The sequence below is a fragment of the Canis lupus genome, chromosome 1 (genome assembly GCF_048164855.1).
Source record: "Canis lupus baileyi chromosome 1, mCanLup2.hap1, whole genome shotgun sequence".
Taxonomy (NCBI): domain Eukaryota; kingdom Metazoa; phylum Chordata; class Mammalia; order Carnivora; family Canidae; genus Canis; species Canis lupus.
Genome location: NC_132838.1, coordinates 108,958,005 through 108,975,347, shown reverse-complemented (window position 1 = coordinate 108,975,347; position 17,343 = coordinate 108,958,005). Strand labels below are relative to the sequence as shown.

The 17,343-nt window shown below is 44.6% G+C and overlaps 1 protein-coding gene and 1 pseudogene across 3 annotated transcripts in view; both read right to left on the bottom strand.

Annotated features, from left to right (window-relative positions):
- Nucleotides 1–1,405: 1,405 nt before the first annotated feature.
- Nucleotides 1,406–17,343, bottom strand: part of ZNF541 (zinc finger protein 541) — a 45,587-nt gene continuing 29,649 nt past the window's right edge. For all 3 annotated transcript variants that reach the window (XM_072773442.1, XM_072773432.1, XM_072773452.1), the window contains exons 10-17: nt 14,863–14,926; nt 14,095–14,237; nt 13,598–13,701; nt 12,324–12,399; nt 11,498–11,586; nt 2,599–2,739; nt 2,249–2,430; nt 1,406–2,135 (exon numbers count right to left, since the gene is read on the bottom strand). In XM_072773442.1, the coding sequence (XP_072629543.1) occupies nt 1,967–2,135; nt 2,249–2,430; nt 2,599–2,739; nt 11,498–11,586; nt 12,324–12,399; nt 13,598–13,701; nt 14,095–14,237; nt 14,863–14,926 (968 nt within the window). In that variant the 3' untranslated portion in view covers nt 1,406–1,966. The remainder of the gene's footprint in view (nt 2,136–2,248; nt 2,431–2,598; nt 2,740–11,497; nt 11,587–12,323; nt 12,400–13,597; nt 13,702–14,094; nt 14,238–14,862; nt 14,927–17,343) is intronic.
- Nucleotides 6,344–7,517, bottom strand: LOC140624489 (mitochondrial import receptor subunit TOM6 homolog pseudogene; annotated as a pseudogene).

Sequence of the window (17,343 nt, the reverse complement as noted above, 5' to 3'; positions counted from 1 at the left end):
CTTAGGATACCTGAGCCTGGAGGCCTTCCTCTTAACCACAATGGTCCTAAGTGTTTCAAATTCATCTTGCTCCTTTGCTCCCCGTCCTGCCCAGGCTTTAGGATTTACTTAGCTGAAACAAAGCCCCTCTGGGATGGCTCCTGACACCACCCTCTGCCCTGCTCCCCATTAGTCCCTCAGAACGGAGCACCCTCTATCACAGACACAATTGTGCCTCAAAGCCATCAGTCCTCTGATGTGGCCCTGCTCTTCCCCATATTGGCATCTACTAGAGTGCCAGCCCCAAAGCTGACATGCCGGCCTTGTCTTGTCCCTTCCCTTAAGCACCTCTCCCTGTGAGGGTACCCATCAGCAAGTCTGAGGCTACCACTAAGGTGGCTCCCCTAATCCTAGAGTCTCTGTCCCTCTGCAGCTCAGGCCACCATGCCTACTGTGCTCACTTGCCATTTGCCTCCTCCAACCTCCACAGAGCAGCTAGAGGCTCTTAGAACACCCTCCACTAGCTTCTGTGGCAAAGTGCTTTGCCATGCCATGGCTTGGAATCCCAACTTTGGCTCCGGCAGCCTCTGGCCTGCCCTGGCTGGCCACTGAACACCACCTGCCATGCCCAGGACACTCCCTAGGACTCAGCTCCTGGCTTTATTTTCTTTATGTCACTTTGTGGTGGACACAAGGTCTACCTGCCCAGTAGCCCTTTCTGTGTCTTCTTTTCCTGGCAAACAGAATTCCAGTTTTGACCTGGTGACTACAAACTTAGGGGGTCACACTGCTTTCCCATAGTTCCTGGAGACAAACCCTAAGTGTCTGGGAGAACCGCAGCCAATTTTCCTTCCAACTGCCAGGGATAAGCTGAGAAAGAGCATGGGCTACAGTTGTGCCAGTGAGATGTGAGGAGCATTCTGCTAGGGGGTGCTACATGTGTGCCTGGCTCTTCAAAGGGGACACGGAGGAACACGCTCTCTTCCCTGCAACTCTTCTGAAGGTCTGGACATTGGTATAGCAGAGGCTGATGCTTGCCACTGCTGCAGCCAACATGCTGACCTTAAGCACCACAACTCCTGACGGCTGAATCCTACGCTGCCTCTCCTGCTACTATGACTGCAAGCACACCCACAATCAAGATCTCAAATCACCTTTTCATTCATTCATCACTGCTACTCTCCCACTCCTAAAATGGAAGCTCCACAAGGAGAAGGACTTTGTTCCCCTTGCGTCACTGTAGCCCTGCTGCACCAGTTGGGCACTGTGTGGCTTATACTCTAGTAGGTGCTTAATAACTGCTGGCTGAATGAGTGTACAAAGCCTCCTGGGCTCCTCTGGGGAGGGGACTCAGCTTACTCATCTCTGTGGCTCCAGCAAGATTCAAAAGCCTTTGCTGGATCAAAAGGCTGGGGAAGCCAGAAGACAGCTGCTCGAGAACCCAATTTAATAAGATTTACAAGTCGACACGTACAAAAAAAACCTAACAATGTACAAGTCATTGCAAAACTAGGGACTGAATCTGGAATGCAGAGAGACTCCCCTGGAGGGGGGGCCCCAACATGTTGGAGATCTGAAGGTATCTTCCCACTGATTCTCTACGTCTTGGCCTTATCTAACAAATGTAACCAAACCCCAAAACTGAGGCTAAGATTTAAGAGCTACCCAGATCTACCTCATTACCTCCCCAAGCCCCCCTGCTCTAGATGGAGTGGGACTGAAAGAAGGGGAGTGACTAATTAACCTAAAGAGAATGGAGCCTCTGGCACCAGCCAACTGGGACTTCACGGTGGTCTGATGGTTGGGTGCTTCTCCTGCCTATTTATGGCCAAATGCCTACCACGTTTCCAAGCCAGGCTGGCCAGTGAGGGACAGTGGGGGTGGGGAGGAGGCAGAGGGGGGCCCTCAACCCCTTGGAGAGGCTGTCGGGGGGCTGGAGGCCCCCATCCAGACTTGCTGCCTGGCTCCAGCTCCCCACTCCACCCAATCACCACTGCAGGGGGCCGATGTCAGCCCCTATCTCCTCCTCCTCCTCCTCTTCCTCCTTCAGCTGGAAGGGCTTCACAGGCCACTTCACCCTGACGATGGGCTCCACATGGTCCTGAAGCCGGTGTCGCTTCATGTGGGCATTTCGACTCTTGATTTTGTCGAACACCCTGAGGATTCACCAGAGAACACAGGTCAGAGCAGGGGGAAGGCACGCCAACCAAGGGCAGCCATGGGGGCCGAGGGAAGGTGGTGTGGGCGCATCCAGGGAAAGGGCTGGTACCTCTCACACTCTCTGCAGGGGAAGACACCCTGGCCCTCCACACTGCCTGGTGGTTCAGGGGTCCGCTTGGGACCAGCATTTGGGCTGGAGTTGAGAATGGACTCCCTCCTGTAACTCTTGGTCTTTATCTTGAACTCAGGAGTGGGACGGTGGCTGGGTCTCTCCCGAGGGCTGCAAGTGACCTGCAGAACAGCAGAAATGATGGTATAAGGGCACCAAGCCTCCACCCTTCTAAGGGAGATGCTTTCCACTGCAGGGAGAAGCCCTTCCTGGTGGGTGCCCTCCCCTTTCCCTGTCTGGGATGGGCAGCTGCATCCCCATCAGCACCCAACATTCCCCAGACCTCCTACCTTTGCTTCTGTCTTGTCTGCCTCATCTGGCTCTCTCTTGACCCTCTTTTCCAGTCCTGGGGCTCGGCCACAGTCAAACTTGATCATTTTTTTCCAGATGTAATAATACTCAACACACTGGGCTACAGTCTTTGTCTGAATCTGGTGAAGGAAAACAGAAGGTGGCATGAGCAACACTTCCTGAGCAGCCTTGAGTGTCACCATGACACCCCAAATACCCTCCCCAGGGGGCCAGTCACTTTTTTTTAAAGATTTTATTTACTTATACATGAGAGGCAGAGAGAGAGAGAGAGAGAGAGAGAGAGAGGCAGTGACACAGGCAGAGGGAGAAGCAGGCTCTGCACAGGGAGCTTGACGTGGGACTTGATCCCAGGTCCCCAGGATCAGGCCCTGGGCTGAAGGCGGTGCTAAACCACTGAGCCACCCGGGCTGCCCCTGCCAGTCACTTTTTGAAAGGCTTCCTGAAATGTCTCTCTGCTTTGGCCTGGCGTGCCCCTGATTCACTGCAAGGGGCAGAGAATCGCAAAGTCCTCGCAGGTGACGAGGGGTTCAGAGTGAAGTCACCACCACAGCCAACACCAGCTAAGCCCCTCACGCCCTGGGGGGAAGTCCATCTCAGGGATTCTTCCTTATGGGATGGCGCACTAGAAGGCATACAAGGATGCTCACTGCAACTTCATGTCTAGTAGCCATACCTCTGCCAACTAGAACTAACAAAAGCAGAATGCCTCAGGCATTGGGGGCCACACAGCCTTTGTAACAGTGAGGCAGAGCCCTAAAGCGAGGGAAGTGGCCCAGGAGAGAAGGAAGAGGTTCTGAGGGCACAGTTTGATCCTGGCCAGTAAGACCCCACTGTTTGCTCCCCCCTCACTGTCCACTAAAGAAGAGATCCCATTAACAATAACCTCCATAAAAACAAAACAGAATGGAAAAGTTTAACTGCTCCAGAAAGAATATTTTTCAGGTAAATTAAAGTAGCCATTTAGTATCTGGATCTCACTTCAGAAGACACCTTTCTCCGTGTGAATTTGTTTCCACTTTGTGTGTTTTCACAAACTAAGAGGCAAAATAGTGCACTCCTGTCCACCTAAGAAATAGCACTAAGTTAAAAAAAAAAAAAGAAACAAAAAAGTTAAACTTCTGCTTCCTAACAAGACAGAGCAACAGGAGCTAGATCTCCCTCCCATCCAAAACAATGAAAAGACACAGGCAAAATACATGAAACAGTGGTTGGTAAGACACTTGGCATTAGTCCAAAAACATCTTTCTGAGAGGCAGAAAAACCACCACCACCTCAGGAGAGTTTCCAGGCCATGGCCCAGGGGGAGTCACCCCAGCAGACCCCCTGAGTTGAGAGGGAGCCGAGTGCCTGGGGAGACCAAGATGGTAAGAGTCCACAGGACAAGGTGCAGCAGAGGAGACAGAGGCACAGAGAAACACTCCAGAAATCTGGACAGAGTTCCCCTCAAGGATTCAGCAAAGTCCGTGTGAAGAGACAACCCAATGCCAGGCAAAGACCAATCCAAAAGGATCAGAGGGAAAGGCGCCTGTGGCTCACAGGGGCCAGGAATGGTGTCTGTCTCCACCGGTGTGTGTGTGTGTGTGTGTGTGTGTGTGTGTGTGTGTAAAGCCTCATAATTCATGGGGTACTGGTAGAGCAATGAGAACGGTTTTGCTTCAGAAACGAGAAATAATTAGCCCTAGACAAAAAGCTGTTCTGGTACCATCTTCAAAAACCTAAAAGCAATACCCTAAAGGAACACGTTGTTTTCAAATAACTGCATGCCAGAAAAAAGTTCAAGAATACTTATAAGGTGCAAAAATATACAGCAAACAACAAGCTAAAATTCACAATGCCTAGAATCCAGTGAAAAATCACCAGGCATGCAAAGAAGCAGGAAAATATGACATATAATGGGGAGAAAAATCAAACTGTCAAAATTAACTCGGAACACACACAGATGTTAGAATCAGCAGGGAAAAATGTTAAGTTTATTATATCTGCATAATATATGATCAAAAAGTTAAATAGAGACATGGAATATATGAAAGAGACCAAAAGAGAACTTTAGGGACAAAACCTATAATGTCTGAAATGAAAACTGCAGAACATGGGATTAATGACAGGTTGGGCACCACAGAAGGTAAGATGAGTGAACTTGAAGACACAACAATAGAAACCATTAGAAACCATCCAAAATGAAACAGAGGAAAAACAAGAGAAATGAAAAAGAGCACCAGTGAGCCATGGGGCAAGTGCAGGAAGGCATGTGCATGTGTGCATGCACACACATCAGTGGGATCCTCAATCAACACCAACCACAAGAAAAAAAATGAAGAAAACCATGTTGAAGCACATCATAATAAAACTGCTCAAAACCAGTGATAAAGAGAAGTTCATATAAACCACCATCAAACAAACAAACAAACAAACAAACAAACAAAAAACATGTTTATACAGGGACAGAGACAATGAAATCAGTCGGCTTCTTGCTGGATACAACAAAAGCAAGAAGAAAATAGAGCAACATCTTTAAATGACGTCAAGAATTAAAAAAAAAAAACCCGTCTAACTAGAATTGTATACCTAGCAAAGATATCTTTCAAAAATGAATGCAAAATAAAAAAATTTTTAGATATTCAGAAGCTGGAAAAATCCATGACTAGCAAACTTGCACCACAAGAAGTAGTACAGGATTTGCATCTATTTCCTTCTGGAAAATGATAACAAACAGAAACATGAATCTACACAAAGGGACGCAAGCACAGTAAAAATGGTAACCACATGTGTAAATATAAGCCTTTGCACTATTAAAATCTCTCTAAACATAGTTGGGTCATTCAAACAAAAACAGTAACAAGATATTGCAGGGCTTTATAACATATGTAAAATAAAAGGCATAACAATAGTAGTATAAAGGCCAGGAGGAGAGACGGAAGTCTGCTACTCTGCAGTTTTCAGTCTGCACATGAAGTGCTATCAAGTCACTTGAAGATTTGACAGTGATAAGTTAATGATGCGCAGTATAAACCCTAACGTAACCACCAAAATAATAGTTACAGCCAATAAACCAACAAAGGATATAAAACAGAATCCTAATTTTTACTTCATTAGTCCAAAAGAGGCAGAAAAAGCAGAAAGTGGAAACAAAGAACAGATAAGATCAACAAGACACACAGCAAGGTGATGGACTTAAACCTAACCATCTCAATAATCACGTTAAATGCGAATGATAAACACCCTAATTAAAAGGCTGGATTTTTTTTAAAAGCATATAATGGAATATTACTCAACCATAAAAAAGGAATGAAATCTTGCCATTTGTGACAACATGGATGGATCTAGAGAGTATAATGCTAAGTGAAGTAAGTCGGATAAAGACAAAACCATGGAATATAAGAAACAAAAGATACAAAGGAAAAAAATACAAACAAGAAGACAGATTCTAAAATGCAGAGAACAAATTGGTAGTTACCACATGGGATGTGGGTGGGGGATGGGAGATATAGTGAAGAGGGATCAAGAGCACTTATTTTGATGAGCTCTGAGCAATGTACAAAAGCGCTGAATTATTTTACTGTGTGCCTGAAACTAATATAACCCTGTATGTTAATGATACTTCAGTTAAAACAAGTAAAAAAGCACCATCCAACACATGATACTATAGACCACACTTTAAATATAAAAACACAAATAGATTAAAAATAAGAGGATGAAAAAAGATATACCAAGCAAACACCCATTATAAGAAAACTGGAGTAGTTGGCTATATTAATACTAGAAAAATAAATTTCAGAACAAAGAATAATACCAGGCATAAAGGAAATCACTTCATAATGATAAAAAGTTCAATTCATCAAGAGGACATAAGAATCCCAAATGTTTAGGCATCTAAATAAGAGCTTCCAAATACATGAAGCAAAACCTGATGGAACTACAGGGAAAAATACATCTACAGTTACAACCAAATATTTTATTTTATTTTACTTTATTATTTTATTTTATTTATTTTATTTTGTCTTTGTATATGTCTTTATTCCAAATATTTGTTAAAATATCATTAGGTTATTCCTCAGGACAAGAGCAAAGATCACCCCCTGCAGAAACATAGGAACTATGTACAGAATTTTACAAAACAGAGGACAACACTTTGGCTGAAACCTGACTGCTGACCAGAGAATGGAGTTCTGAGTGGGCTCAAGAAGACGAAGCAATCGGGAAGGGAAGGTGGTCTGATTGAAGCTTCAACTTCCAAGAAGGCTAGTCTTGTGATGGTCATAAATTGGAAGTCTGGTTTTGGAAGGTTCAAGTACAGCACAGGGGGTTCCATGTGTCTATTTGGCTACACTCCCGGCTGAGGTGCCATTAGGTCAATGTCATTCAAATTCCTAGCCAGCCATACTCCCACAGCAAAAAGTCCCAAATTGAGGATCAAGTTCCCCTGGAAATCGTTCCTGTTGGCGGCGAAACGGTAGACGCCGCAGAGCCAATCTCCCACGTTGTCTGGAATTTCTGGTGCTTCATTTGGCGTGCCAGCAGTGCTCACGCCGACCCCGCTGGAAGCCATAGCAGCACCCTCACAGCCAAATATTTTAATAACCCATTCTCAATAACTGTTAGATCAAGTAGATGATAAAGGTATGGAAGACTCAAACCACATTATGAACCATCTTGAACTGGTATTTCTAGAGCTCCAACCAACAGCAGCAGAATACACCTTCTTCAAGTGTACTCAGGACATCTACTAGGATATAGACCATATTTGGGGCCATAAACAAGGATTAAAAAATTTTAAAGGGGGATCCCTGGGTGGCGCAGCGGTTTGGCGCCTGCCTTTGGCCCAGGGCGCGATCCTGGAGACCCGGGATGGAGTCCCGCGTCGGGCTCCCGGTGCACGGAGCCTGCTTCTCCCTCTGCCTGTGTCTCTGCCTCTCTCTCTCTCTCTCTGTGTGACTATCATAAATAAATAAAAATTAAAAAAATTTTTTTAAAGGATTAGAGTTATATGAAGTATTTCTTTGACCACAGCGATGTTACATTAAAAGTCAGTAACAGAAAAAGCCTGGAAAATCCCCAAATATCTGGAGACTAAATAACACACTTCTAAATAACTCATTGGTCAAAAAAGAAATCAAAAAGTGAAAATGTACTTCGAACTGAATAAAAGTGAAAACCCAAGATACCAAAATGTATCAAAGCAGTACTCTGAAGAAAATTTATAGCACTAAATACCTATATTAGGAAAGAAAAAAGGTCTCATATCAATGGCCTCAGCTTCCACCTTCAGAAACTAGAAAAGAAGAGCACATTAAACTCAAGGCAAGCAGAAGAAATGAAATTATAATAAACAGTAGAGCAGAAATAAATTAAATAGAAAAAAAACCAACATGCCAAAAGCAGCTGTTGTTTTTTTTTTTTTTTAAGATTTATTTGTTTATTCATGACAGAAAGAGGCAGAGACATTGGCAGAGGGAGAAGCAGGCAGGGAGCAGGGAGCCTGATGCAGGACTCGATCCCAGATTCTGGGAACCCACCCTGAGTCAAAGGCAGACACTCAACCACTGAGCCACCCAGACATCCCGCTGTTTTTTTGAGAAAATCAGTAAAACTGATGAACCTCTGGCCAGTGGTCAGAAAAAAAAAGACAAATTATCAATATCAGGAATGAGAGAGGTGACATCTCTATAAGTCAAGGATTAAGGACAATATATGAGACCATTATGAATCAAGGAAAAGGACAATATATGAGACCATTATGAACAATTTTATGTTACTGTATCAGACAACTTAGAAGAAATGAACAAATTTCTCAAAAAAAAAAACAAAGCTCACTCAAGAAGACATGATAATGTGACTAGTCCTACATCTAAGAAATAACCTTAATCCACGCTTCAAAACCTTTCCCATAAAGAAAACTCCAGGCTGAGGTGGCTTCACCACCAAATATTTAAGGAATAAAAAAAAGCCAATTCTAAACAAATTCTTCCAAAAAATTGAGGAGAAGGGAGTATTTCCCAACTCATTTGATAAGGTCAGCATTACCCTGATATGAAAGCCAAAGGTACTACAAGGAAAGAAAGTTACAGACCAATATCCCCTCATGAACACAAATGAAAACTTCTTTTTTTTTTTTTTAATTTTTTTTTATTTATTTATGATAGGCACACAGTGAGAGAGAGAGAGGCAGAGACACAGGCAGAGAGAGAAGCAGGCTCCATGCACCGGGAGCCTGACGTGGGATTCGATCCCGGGTCTCCAGGATCGCGCCCTGGGCCAAAGGCAGGCGCCAAACCGCTGCGCCACCCAGGGATCCCCACAAATGAAAACTTCTAAACAAAGTTTTAATAAATAGAATCCAACTATATATATATATATATATACACACACACACACACATATACATATATACATACACACATATATACATATATATATACATATATATACATATATATATACACACATATATACATATACATATATATATACATATATATATACATATACATATATATATATATATATATATATATATATATATATATGAAGGATAAGACATCATGGCTTAAGTGGAGCTCATCCCAGAAATGTGAGGTCAATTTAACAATCAAAAATCAAGGGATCCCTGGGTGGCGCAGCGGTTTGGCGCCTGCCTTTGGCCCAGGGCGCGATCCTGGAGACCCGGGATCGAATCCCACATCAGGCTCCCAGTGCATGGAGCCTGCTTCTCCCTCTGCCTGTGTCTCTGCCTCTCTCTCTCTCACTGTGTGCCTATCATAAATAAATAAAAAAATTAAAAAAAAAGACAAGAAATTGACAAGCTAATTCTAAAATTCACATGGAAATGCAAAGGACCTAGGATAGAAAACATTTTGAAAAAGAATAAGAAAGTTCAAGAACTAATGTTTTCTGATTAAATTACTTATTATAATACAACAGTAATAAAGACCTTAATAGTATACAAACATCAAACAAAATGGATAGTCCGGAAATAAACACATAGGTGTATGGCCAACTGATACTTGGCCAAACTATAAAGGCAGTTGGGTAGAGAAAATATAGTCTTTTCAACAAAAGGTACCAAAACGTTTAAATATGCATATACAGGGGCACCTGGGTGGCTCAATGGTTGAGTGCCTTTGGCTCAGGTCATGATCCTAGAGTACTGGGATCAAGTCCTGCATCAGGTTCCCTGGAGGGAGCCTGCCTCTCCCTCTGCCTATGTTTCTGATTCTCTGTGTCTCATGAATAAATAAATAAAACCTTAAAAATAAATAAATAAATATACAAATGCAGAAAATGAACTCTAATCCTTACCTTGCACTATCAACCCAGAATGGGTCATAAATCTCAAAAACCAAAACCAAAAACCATAACATTTTAATAAATAAAATCTAACAATATATATATATAAAAGATAAGACATCATAAAACTAGAAGAAAACATGGGGGAAAATTCCGATGACTTTGGATTAGGCAAAGGTTTCTTAGTGATGCCATTTGAAGCATGGTCCATAAAAGAAAAATTGATAAATTGAGCTCACTCAAATTTTAAAACTTTTCCTCAAAGACACTTGAACAGAGCCTGAGAAGCCAGAGACCAGGGGCAAGCATCCGCAAAGCAGGTACTTGGATGTAGAACTTGTGTTCAGAACAAATAAAGAACTCTTGCAATTTAATAAAAACACAAATACTCCAAAAAGAAAACCCACACAGACAAAAACAAAACAAAACAAAACAAAAAAACAAAAAACAAAAACCACAGGTAAAAGATTGGGAGCAGACACCTCATCAAATGAGGCACACAGACAGCAAAGCAGCAGGTACGCTCAGCACTGTCAGTCTTTCTGGGAGTACAGAGAGGGAACCACTGTGTGCGCTCACCAGAATGGCTACAGTAAGAAGAGGGGGTTGTTGTGATGGCATGGGCCTCCTGGAACTCTCATGCACTGCCCACCCACCCATGGGAATGTGTAGTGGCATGACCACTCTGGATAACCATTTGGCAGTTTCTTAAAAGTTAAACATAACACTTAGTGTATGATGTGCTCATTCCTCCCCTGCCTATTCACCCCAAAGAAAAATAGTATTGGTCCATGAGAGCCTTGAACGTGAAGGAGTGTTCACAGCAGCTTTATTTATAATGGCTAGTATCTGGAAACCTCCCAGATTCAATGGGTGAAGGACTAAATAAACTTCAGTACTCCAACAATGACATATACCCCAGCAATGAAAAGGGGTGAACCACTGGCACACAACAACACAGATGAATCTCAATCATGCTGAGTGTAAGGATCCAGAGAGCATAGCACATGCCCTATGATGGTTTCATTGATGAAAAACTCTGAAAAATGCAAACTAATTTACAGTGACAGAAAGTAGACAAGGTGTTGACTAGGGACAGGGTGGCAGGAAAGAGGGACTCTACAAAGGGGCAGGGGAAAGTCTTGGGGGGTGATGATGGTCCTATAGTTGTGTAAGTACACGAAAACATCAAATGTTACACTTTAATTACGTGCAGCTTTGTGTATATCAAGTTAACAAAAGAATAGAAAAATCAGCAGGATATTAAGTATATTAAGATCTGTGCAGGCAGCGTGATGACTGAAGTTCAAGAGTGAAAAGCATAGGTTACCCATCAGGAGGAGGACTCTGGGCAGGGGGATTGAGGCCTTTCGTGGAGCATTTCTCAAGCTGAGAATAGGAGCATTCATTTATTGGAGCATTGAGCACTGCTGCATTTCTGTACTGTCTGGAGGTGTCCACAATGGCTTTCTAAAATTATGAAACGTTTACAGACAAGCAGAGCATCACCCTCAATGGGCTCCTCAGCTCTAGCTTAGCTCTGCTGTGGGAGGTGAGGCCCTGTCTACACCAGTGTGCCCATATTCACCTTACCGTCTTGTGTATCAAGTAAAAGTCCTTCTTGTGGGCACAGAACGCCTTCTTAAAAAGCCTCTTCTCCATGGGGGTCCAGATGTCTGAACCTATTAAAGAAAGAGCCGAGAGGGGGAGAAGGGCATGGCTGAAAGGCAGAGCATCCTCCTTTTTAAGCTGCCATCAGGGCACCTGGGTGGCTCAGAGGTTGAACGTTTGCCTTCAGCTCAGGTTGTGATCCTGGGGTCCTGGGATTGAGTCTTGAATCAGGCTCCCCGTAGGGAGACTGCTTCTCCCTCTAGGTCTCTGTCTCTCATGGATAAATAAAATCTTTAAAAAAATAAATAAGGCTGCCATCAGCAAACACAATTACATGTCAAGCAGTCTGCTGAACCCCTGACTTGCTTTATCTCATACAATCCTCACAAAACCCTTAGCAGGTAGGGGCCATGATGATTTTCACTTTATAGATGCAGCCACTGAGGCTTCCCTGAATTGAGAGGCTTGCCAAGGCTGAGGGAGGGCCCCACACTGCCTGACTCCAGGCAGTTCAGCCCCACTTCTGAACCCTGGCCTGTCTCCACCTCTCCCTGGCCACAGGCAGCCCCTTCCTGGCTGGACAGAGCCCATGAGGGAACCACTGAAAAGGGGGATGGTGGGATACAACTAGAAGAGAACACGCCCACAGAGTCCCTGCCCCACCCCGGGAAGAACAAGCCTTTCTGGAAAAGCAGGTGAAGGCCTCCAAGAGAACTCCGAAGAGGCACAGGCAAAGTGTGCTGTTGGGATTGACTGTTGAGCTGGTGTCATGTAGGCAGAAACCACACCCACACCCTGCTCCACTCACCTGTGTAGCGGTAGTCGGCCAGTGGGTGAGTCTGTGGCTTCTGGGGTCCTCTGAGTAAGAGGGTCTCCAGGGCAATCTAGAGCAAGAGTAGTGCCAGGCTACTTACACTGGACAGGGTTGGAGGAGGGGGACGATAAAGAGTCTCGCTTTCATTCCTTTGTTCCTCCACAAAACACTCAGCACCCTCCCAAAGGCCTGCCCTTCCCTACAACTCAGCATGGGGCTGGTGCACAGAGCAGCCACTGCCTGTGAGCCACCTGTGGACACTGGGACTATAGCACTGAACACAGAGTGCAGCGGATGTAGATTCCTCCTGGCAAGGTTCTCCTGATGCAGGAAAGAGTGTGCAGATTTATTCTGCTGTGAGCCCCTCACCATCAGGGTCTGGCCTTTGGAACAGCGCTGCCTGTGCCCACTGCCTCGCTTTACTTCCTTCATAGCACTAGTCGCTGTCCAGCAATCTTCTAAAACGTATTTCCTGTTTTGACTCTTCTCAAATGTCAGCCCACAGAGAGAGGGATTTTTGTCCTGCTCACCAGAACAACCCTGTCAGGTCCAGCCATGTGGTCTGTGGGTCCCGGTGCAAAATGAAAACAGGGGCCCTTGTTCGAAACTAATAATTTCACGGTGGAGGCAGCAGAGCATAAAGCCAAGGCTGGGACCCTCAGGCCAGCCCTGGCCCCAGTGCCACATTACCAAGTGCTCAGTAGGACCCCATGTGCGTTGGTCACTCTTCTGAACACCCACTATGTGCTGGCCGCTGCCTCTCAGCTGCAGAAAAAATATGACTGTGGCACTGACTCCTGGGGAACCCATCTCGGGTGACAGGTCTTTTCTCTCCCATTATTCAAGAATGTGAGCAGGGTCCTTGGAATAGACAGAGGCATTTCTATTGCATTAGAGGTTTTCATACATGGGTTTTTAATTGAAGAGGGATAATAAAGCTCAATAAATAAACCCAATCAGCACAGGATCTGAGTTGGGCCTACTGGGCTCCCAGCTCCCCACTGCCCCTGAGACGTCTCGGAGGAACCCTGGCACCACTGTTGTGTCAGACAGCTGATTCGCTGAGCCCGTATCTGCAGCTCACAAGACCTGCACCAATCCCAAAGCCACTGGAAGAAGGGTGATGGGCTTCCTTCATTCTTCGTGAGCCATAAACCCCCAAGCCAGTGGCACCCTCCATGCACCTGCAGCTCCCAGCCCCAGGAGAGCTGGGAGCTTCTTGAGACAGCCTCCCCACCCTACCTCATCCTGCCCCTGCTTCACTTCACCTGAACATCGCCCTGGGCTTCATGCAAGCAGTGCAGAGCAAGCTCCAGATTGGTGCCCCCTCCTGGCATCACGCTGGAGCAGGCCACGTTGCACAGCTCGGTCACTGTTGCCAGCAAGCATGTGAGAGAGGAGATACAAAGAGTCAGGGAGCTCCAGGGAGGAGATTTTCCTGACAGCACAAAGATGGGGGCTTCTTGTCACTGACTCCCCCTCACGTCTCAGCTGAAAGTGGGATGAGGGTAGAGAGAGCCAAGGAGGAAGGGCATAAATCCTGCTCCCAGCCCCTGCTCTGAGCAGCCTGGCCAGGACTGTGTGAGAAGGGAGGTGGGAGCAGGAGGCTGCAACTCAAGAGAAGCAGCACAGCACCAAGGGCTAGCCTTCCTACCCCCTCACTCCAGCGCACTGCTTCTTGGCCAAGGGGAGAACTGGGAGGAAAAAGCCTCAGATAGGGGCTTTCGGCAGGGCCCTGGGGAATTTGGCCCCAAGTCTCAGCCACCTCTGTCCTGTGTTTCTGGGTTGGTTGTCACATCTCCCCATGGCTTCCAGACCAAAGAAGCTACATGCTCATCCATTCCAGCCAGCGATCTCTCCTGAAGCTCTGGGATCTCAGCTTGAAACCGGCTTCCTATGTTGATGTGTCTGAAATGAGGCCACACACACACAGACATGCGAGACATACACATGTGACTAAGACAGGAGATAAAACAGGGATGTGTGGTGGTGTGCCCTGCTCTTGGGCCCCAGCCCCGCTCTGTGCCATCTGTCAGACATGTGAAGTGTCCATCATCCCTGATAGATATGTACAGGCATTCCAGAAACCTCTCAAGGGATGCTTCCTTCCTTCCCCTGATTCTCCTTATTGCCACATCTCTGGCCTCAGGTGTCTCTTTGGGTCTAGGAGAGGGAAGGTATATGCTGATAGCTGGCATGCTTCTACATCCACAGCCATATCTATCCAGCCACATTCCACAGACACTAAAATGTCTTGCACTGTAACATCACCAATTCTACCTAGAACCCCAAGGTCCTGGGCATTCTGTTTCCCTGGTCCCAGCTATGGTATGTCTGAACAGAAAGAACACTGGAGGAACTTCCCACATACACCCACAGAAATGCACTTCTCTCTTAGGAAGGCTCCATAGTTAGATCTGATCCTCTATGATAAAGGGGCCATTGGGAAAAACTGACACTGGCCACAAGGAGGGCAAAAGCACCCCTACTTTGGAAGGATCCACTCTCAGGTGCTAAGTCTGTTCCAACTCACGGTTCAATGCTGATCTTGGTGTCATCCTTTACCATGCAAATGCCAAAAGAGCCATCCACTTGATCTAGGAAACACATAACAAAAAAAAGTCTCAAGAAGATTGATAAGAAGTGTTCTGGGGGCCCATTCTGCCTGACTTTGCAGAGCAGCTAAAAGCAGCCTCTCTTAAAGCTGAGTGGTAGGGAAATTAAAAAAAAATTAAATTAAAAGTAGAACTATCACATGATTCAGCAATCCCGTTTCTGGGAATTTGTCCAAAAAAACTTGAAATCAGTATCTTCAAAGAGATACCTGCACTCCCATGTTTACTTGGCACTATTCACAACAGCCAAGTGGAAACAATCTATTTGTCCACTTACAGGAGAGTGGGTAAGGAAAACCTGGTATTTACATCTAATGGAATACTAGGTAGCCTTTTTTCATTTTTTCTTAAAAAGAAACCTTCATTATTCAACAGCATGAATAAACCTTGCGGACATTATGCCAAGTGAAACAAGCCAGTACAGAGAAGAAAATACTGTATGACCCCACTTGTATAAGTATCTAGAATAGTCAAATTCAGGGGCTTGTGGTGGCTCAGTTGGTTGAGCATCCAACTCTTGGTTTCGACTTGGGTCATGATCTTGGGTTCTGGGATTGAGCACCACATTGGGCTCTGCACAATCTCCTGCTGGAGATTCTCTCCCTCTCCTTCTCTCTCAGCCCCTTCTCACACATGCATGCTTGCTCACTGCCTCTCTCTCAAAATAAATAAATAAAAATAAAAAAATAGTCCACATAATCATAAGTGGAATGGTGGATGCCAGGGGCTGAGGGAGTGAGAAGTGGGTATTCACTAATCAATGAGCATAAAGTATCAGTTAAGACAGACGAATAAGCTCTAGAGCTCTGCTCTATAGCACAGTAGCTATAATTAACAATGTACTGTATACCTTCTCATTTAAGGGGGCAACTGTTCTTATCATGAGAAACATCATAGCATATTAACTGTTCTTATCATGAGAAAACATTTTTTGAAAAGATTTATTGGGGCGGGGGCACAGGGAGGGGCAGTCAGAGAGGGAGAGAGTAGCCTAAGCAGACTCTTGTGCTAAGCATGGAGCTCAATGTTGGGCCTGGTATCATGACCCTGATATCATGACCTGAGCTGAAACCAAGAGGTGGTCACTCAACCAACTGCACTACCTGGGTGCCCTGATAAAACACAATTTTAAGAAAGATTGCATGAAAGGGGGAGTGGACTTCTAAAAAGCAGAGTAAGGAACTCAGCAGGATGACTAACTGATAAAAATTATTTTTAAAAACAGCAACTTAAAGTCTCTGGAAGTCCTAAAGGCATACAGTATTTTGGGAAATACTCATTTAAGAAAATGACCAAATATTGGTAATAACAGTGAGAGTCTGTGGCATCTGCCCATCCCTTACCCACCCAATCCCCAGCTCTCTTTAACAGAAGCTCTACCTGGAGTGCCCAGCTCTAGGCAGGTGCAACTAAGGAGAGAGGCTTCCTCTCCCTGCAGCATCAGTGCTTAAAGAATTAAAGGGAGGTATGATGAAGATTTGATGAAGATTTCTTATCAGAGAGAGAATACCATTAGGAGACAGAAGAGTTTAAAAAAGAACCAAATGGAAATTCTGGGGCTAAAAAGGTATATTAACCGGGGTGCCTGGATGGCTCAGTCAGTTAAGCATCTGACTCTTGATTTCATCTTAGGTTATAATCTCAGGGTCATGAGATAGAGCCCCACATGGGGCTCCTGTGCTCAGTGGGGAGTCTGCTTCAGCTTCTCTCTCTCCCCCTCTCCCTCTGCTCCACTCCCCCACCAAAAGAAATAAATCATTTTTTTTAAAGTACAATAACCAAGATGAGGCTCAACAGTAGATTTGAACTGGCATGAGAAATAATCAGCAAATCTGAAGACAGATCAATGGAGATTATGTAATCAGAAGAACAGAGTGAAAAAAAGTGGAAAAAGATGGAGTGAGCCTCAGAGAAATATGGGACATCATTAAGTACAATGAAATACTTGTAAGGAGAGTACCAGAAAAAGAGAAGAAAGGGAAAAAAAACATGTAAGATATCATGGCATTGATACAACAGCTGAAATCTTCCCAAATTTGGTAAAACAAACAAACAAAAAAACCCACCTATATATACATCTAGGAAACTCTATAAACTCCAAATAAAACAAACACAAAAAGCTTTACATCTAGACACATAGTAGGCAAAATGCTGAAAGCAAAAGATAAAGATCTTGAAAGTAAAAAGAGAAAAACTTGTTACATTCAAGAGCACCTGAGTAAGATTAACAGCTGACTTATCAGAACAGAGGTCAGAAGGCAGAAGGATAACATATTCAAATTGCTGAAAGTAAAAAAACTGTCCATCAGTAATCATATCCAGTAAATTACTTTTCAAAAATAAAGGTAAAATAAAATCATTCTCAAATAAAAAATGGTATTTGTTGCTATTACACCTGT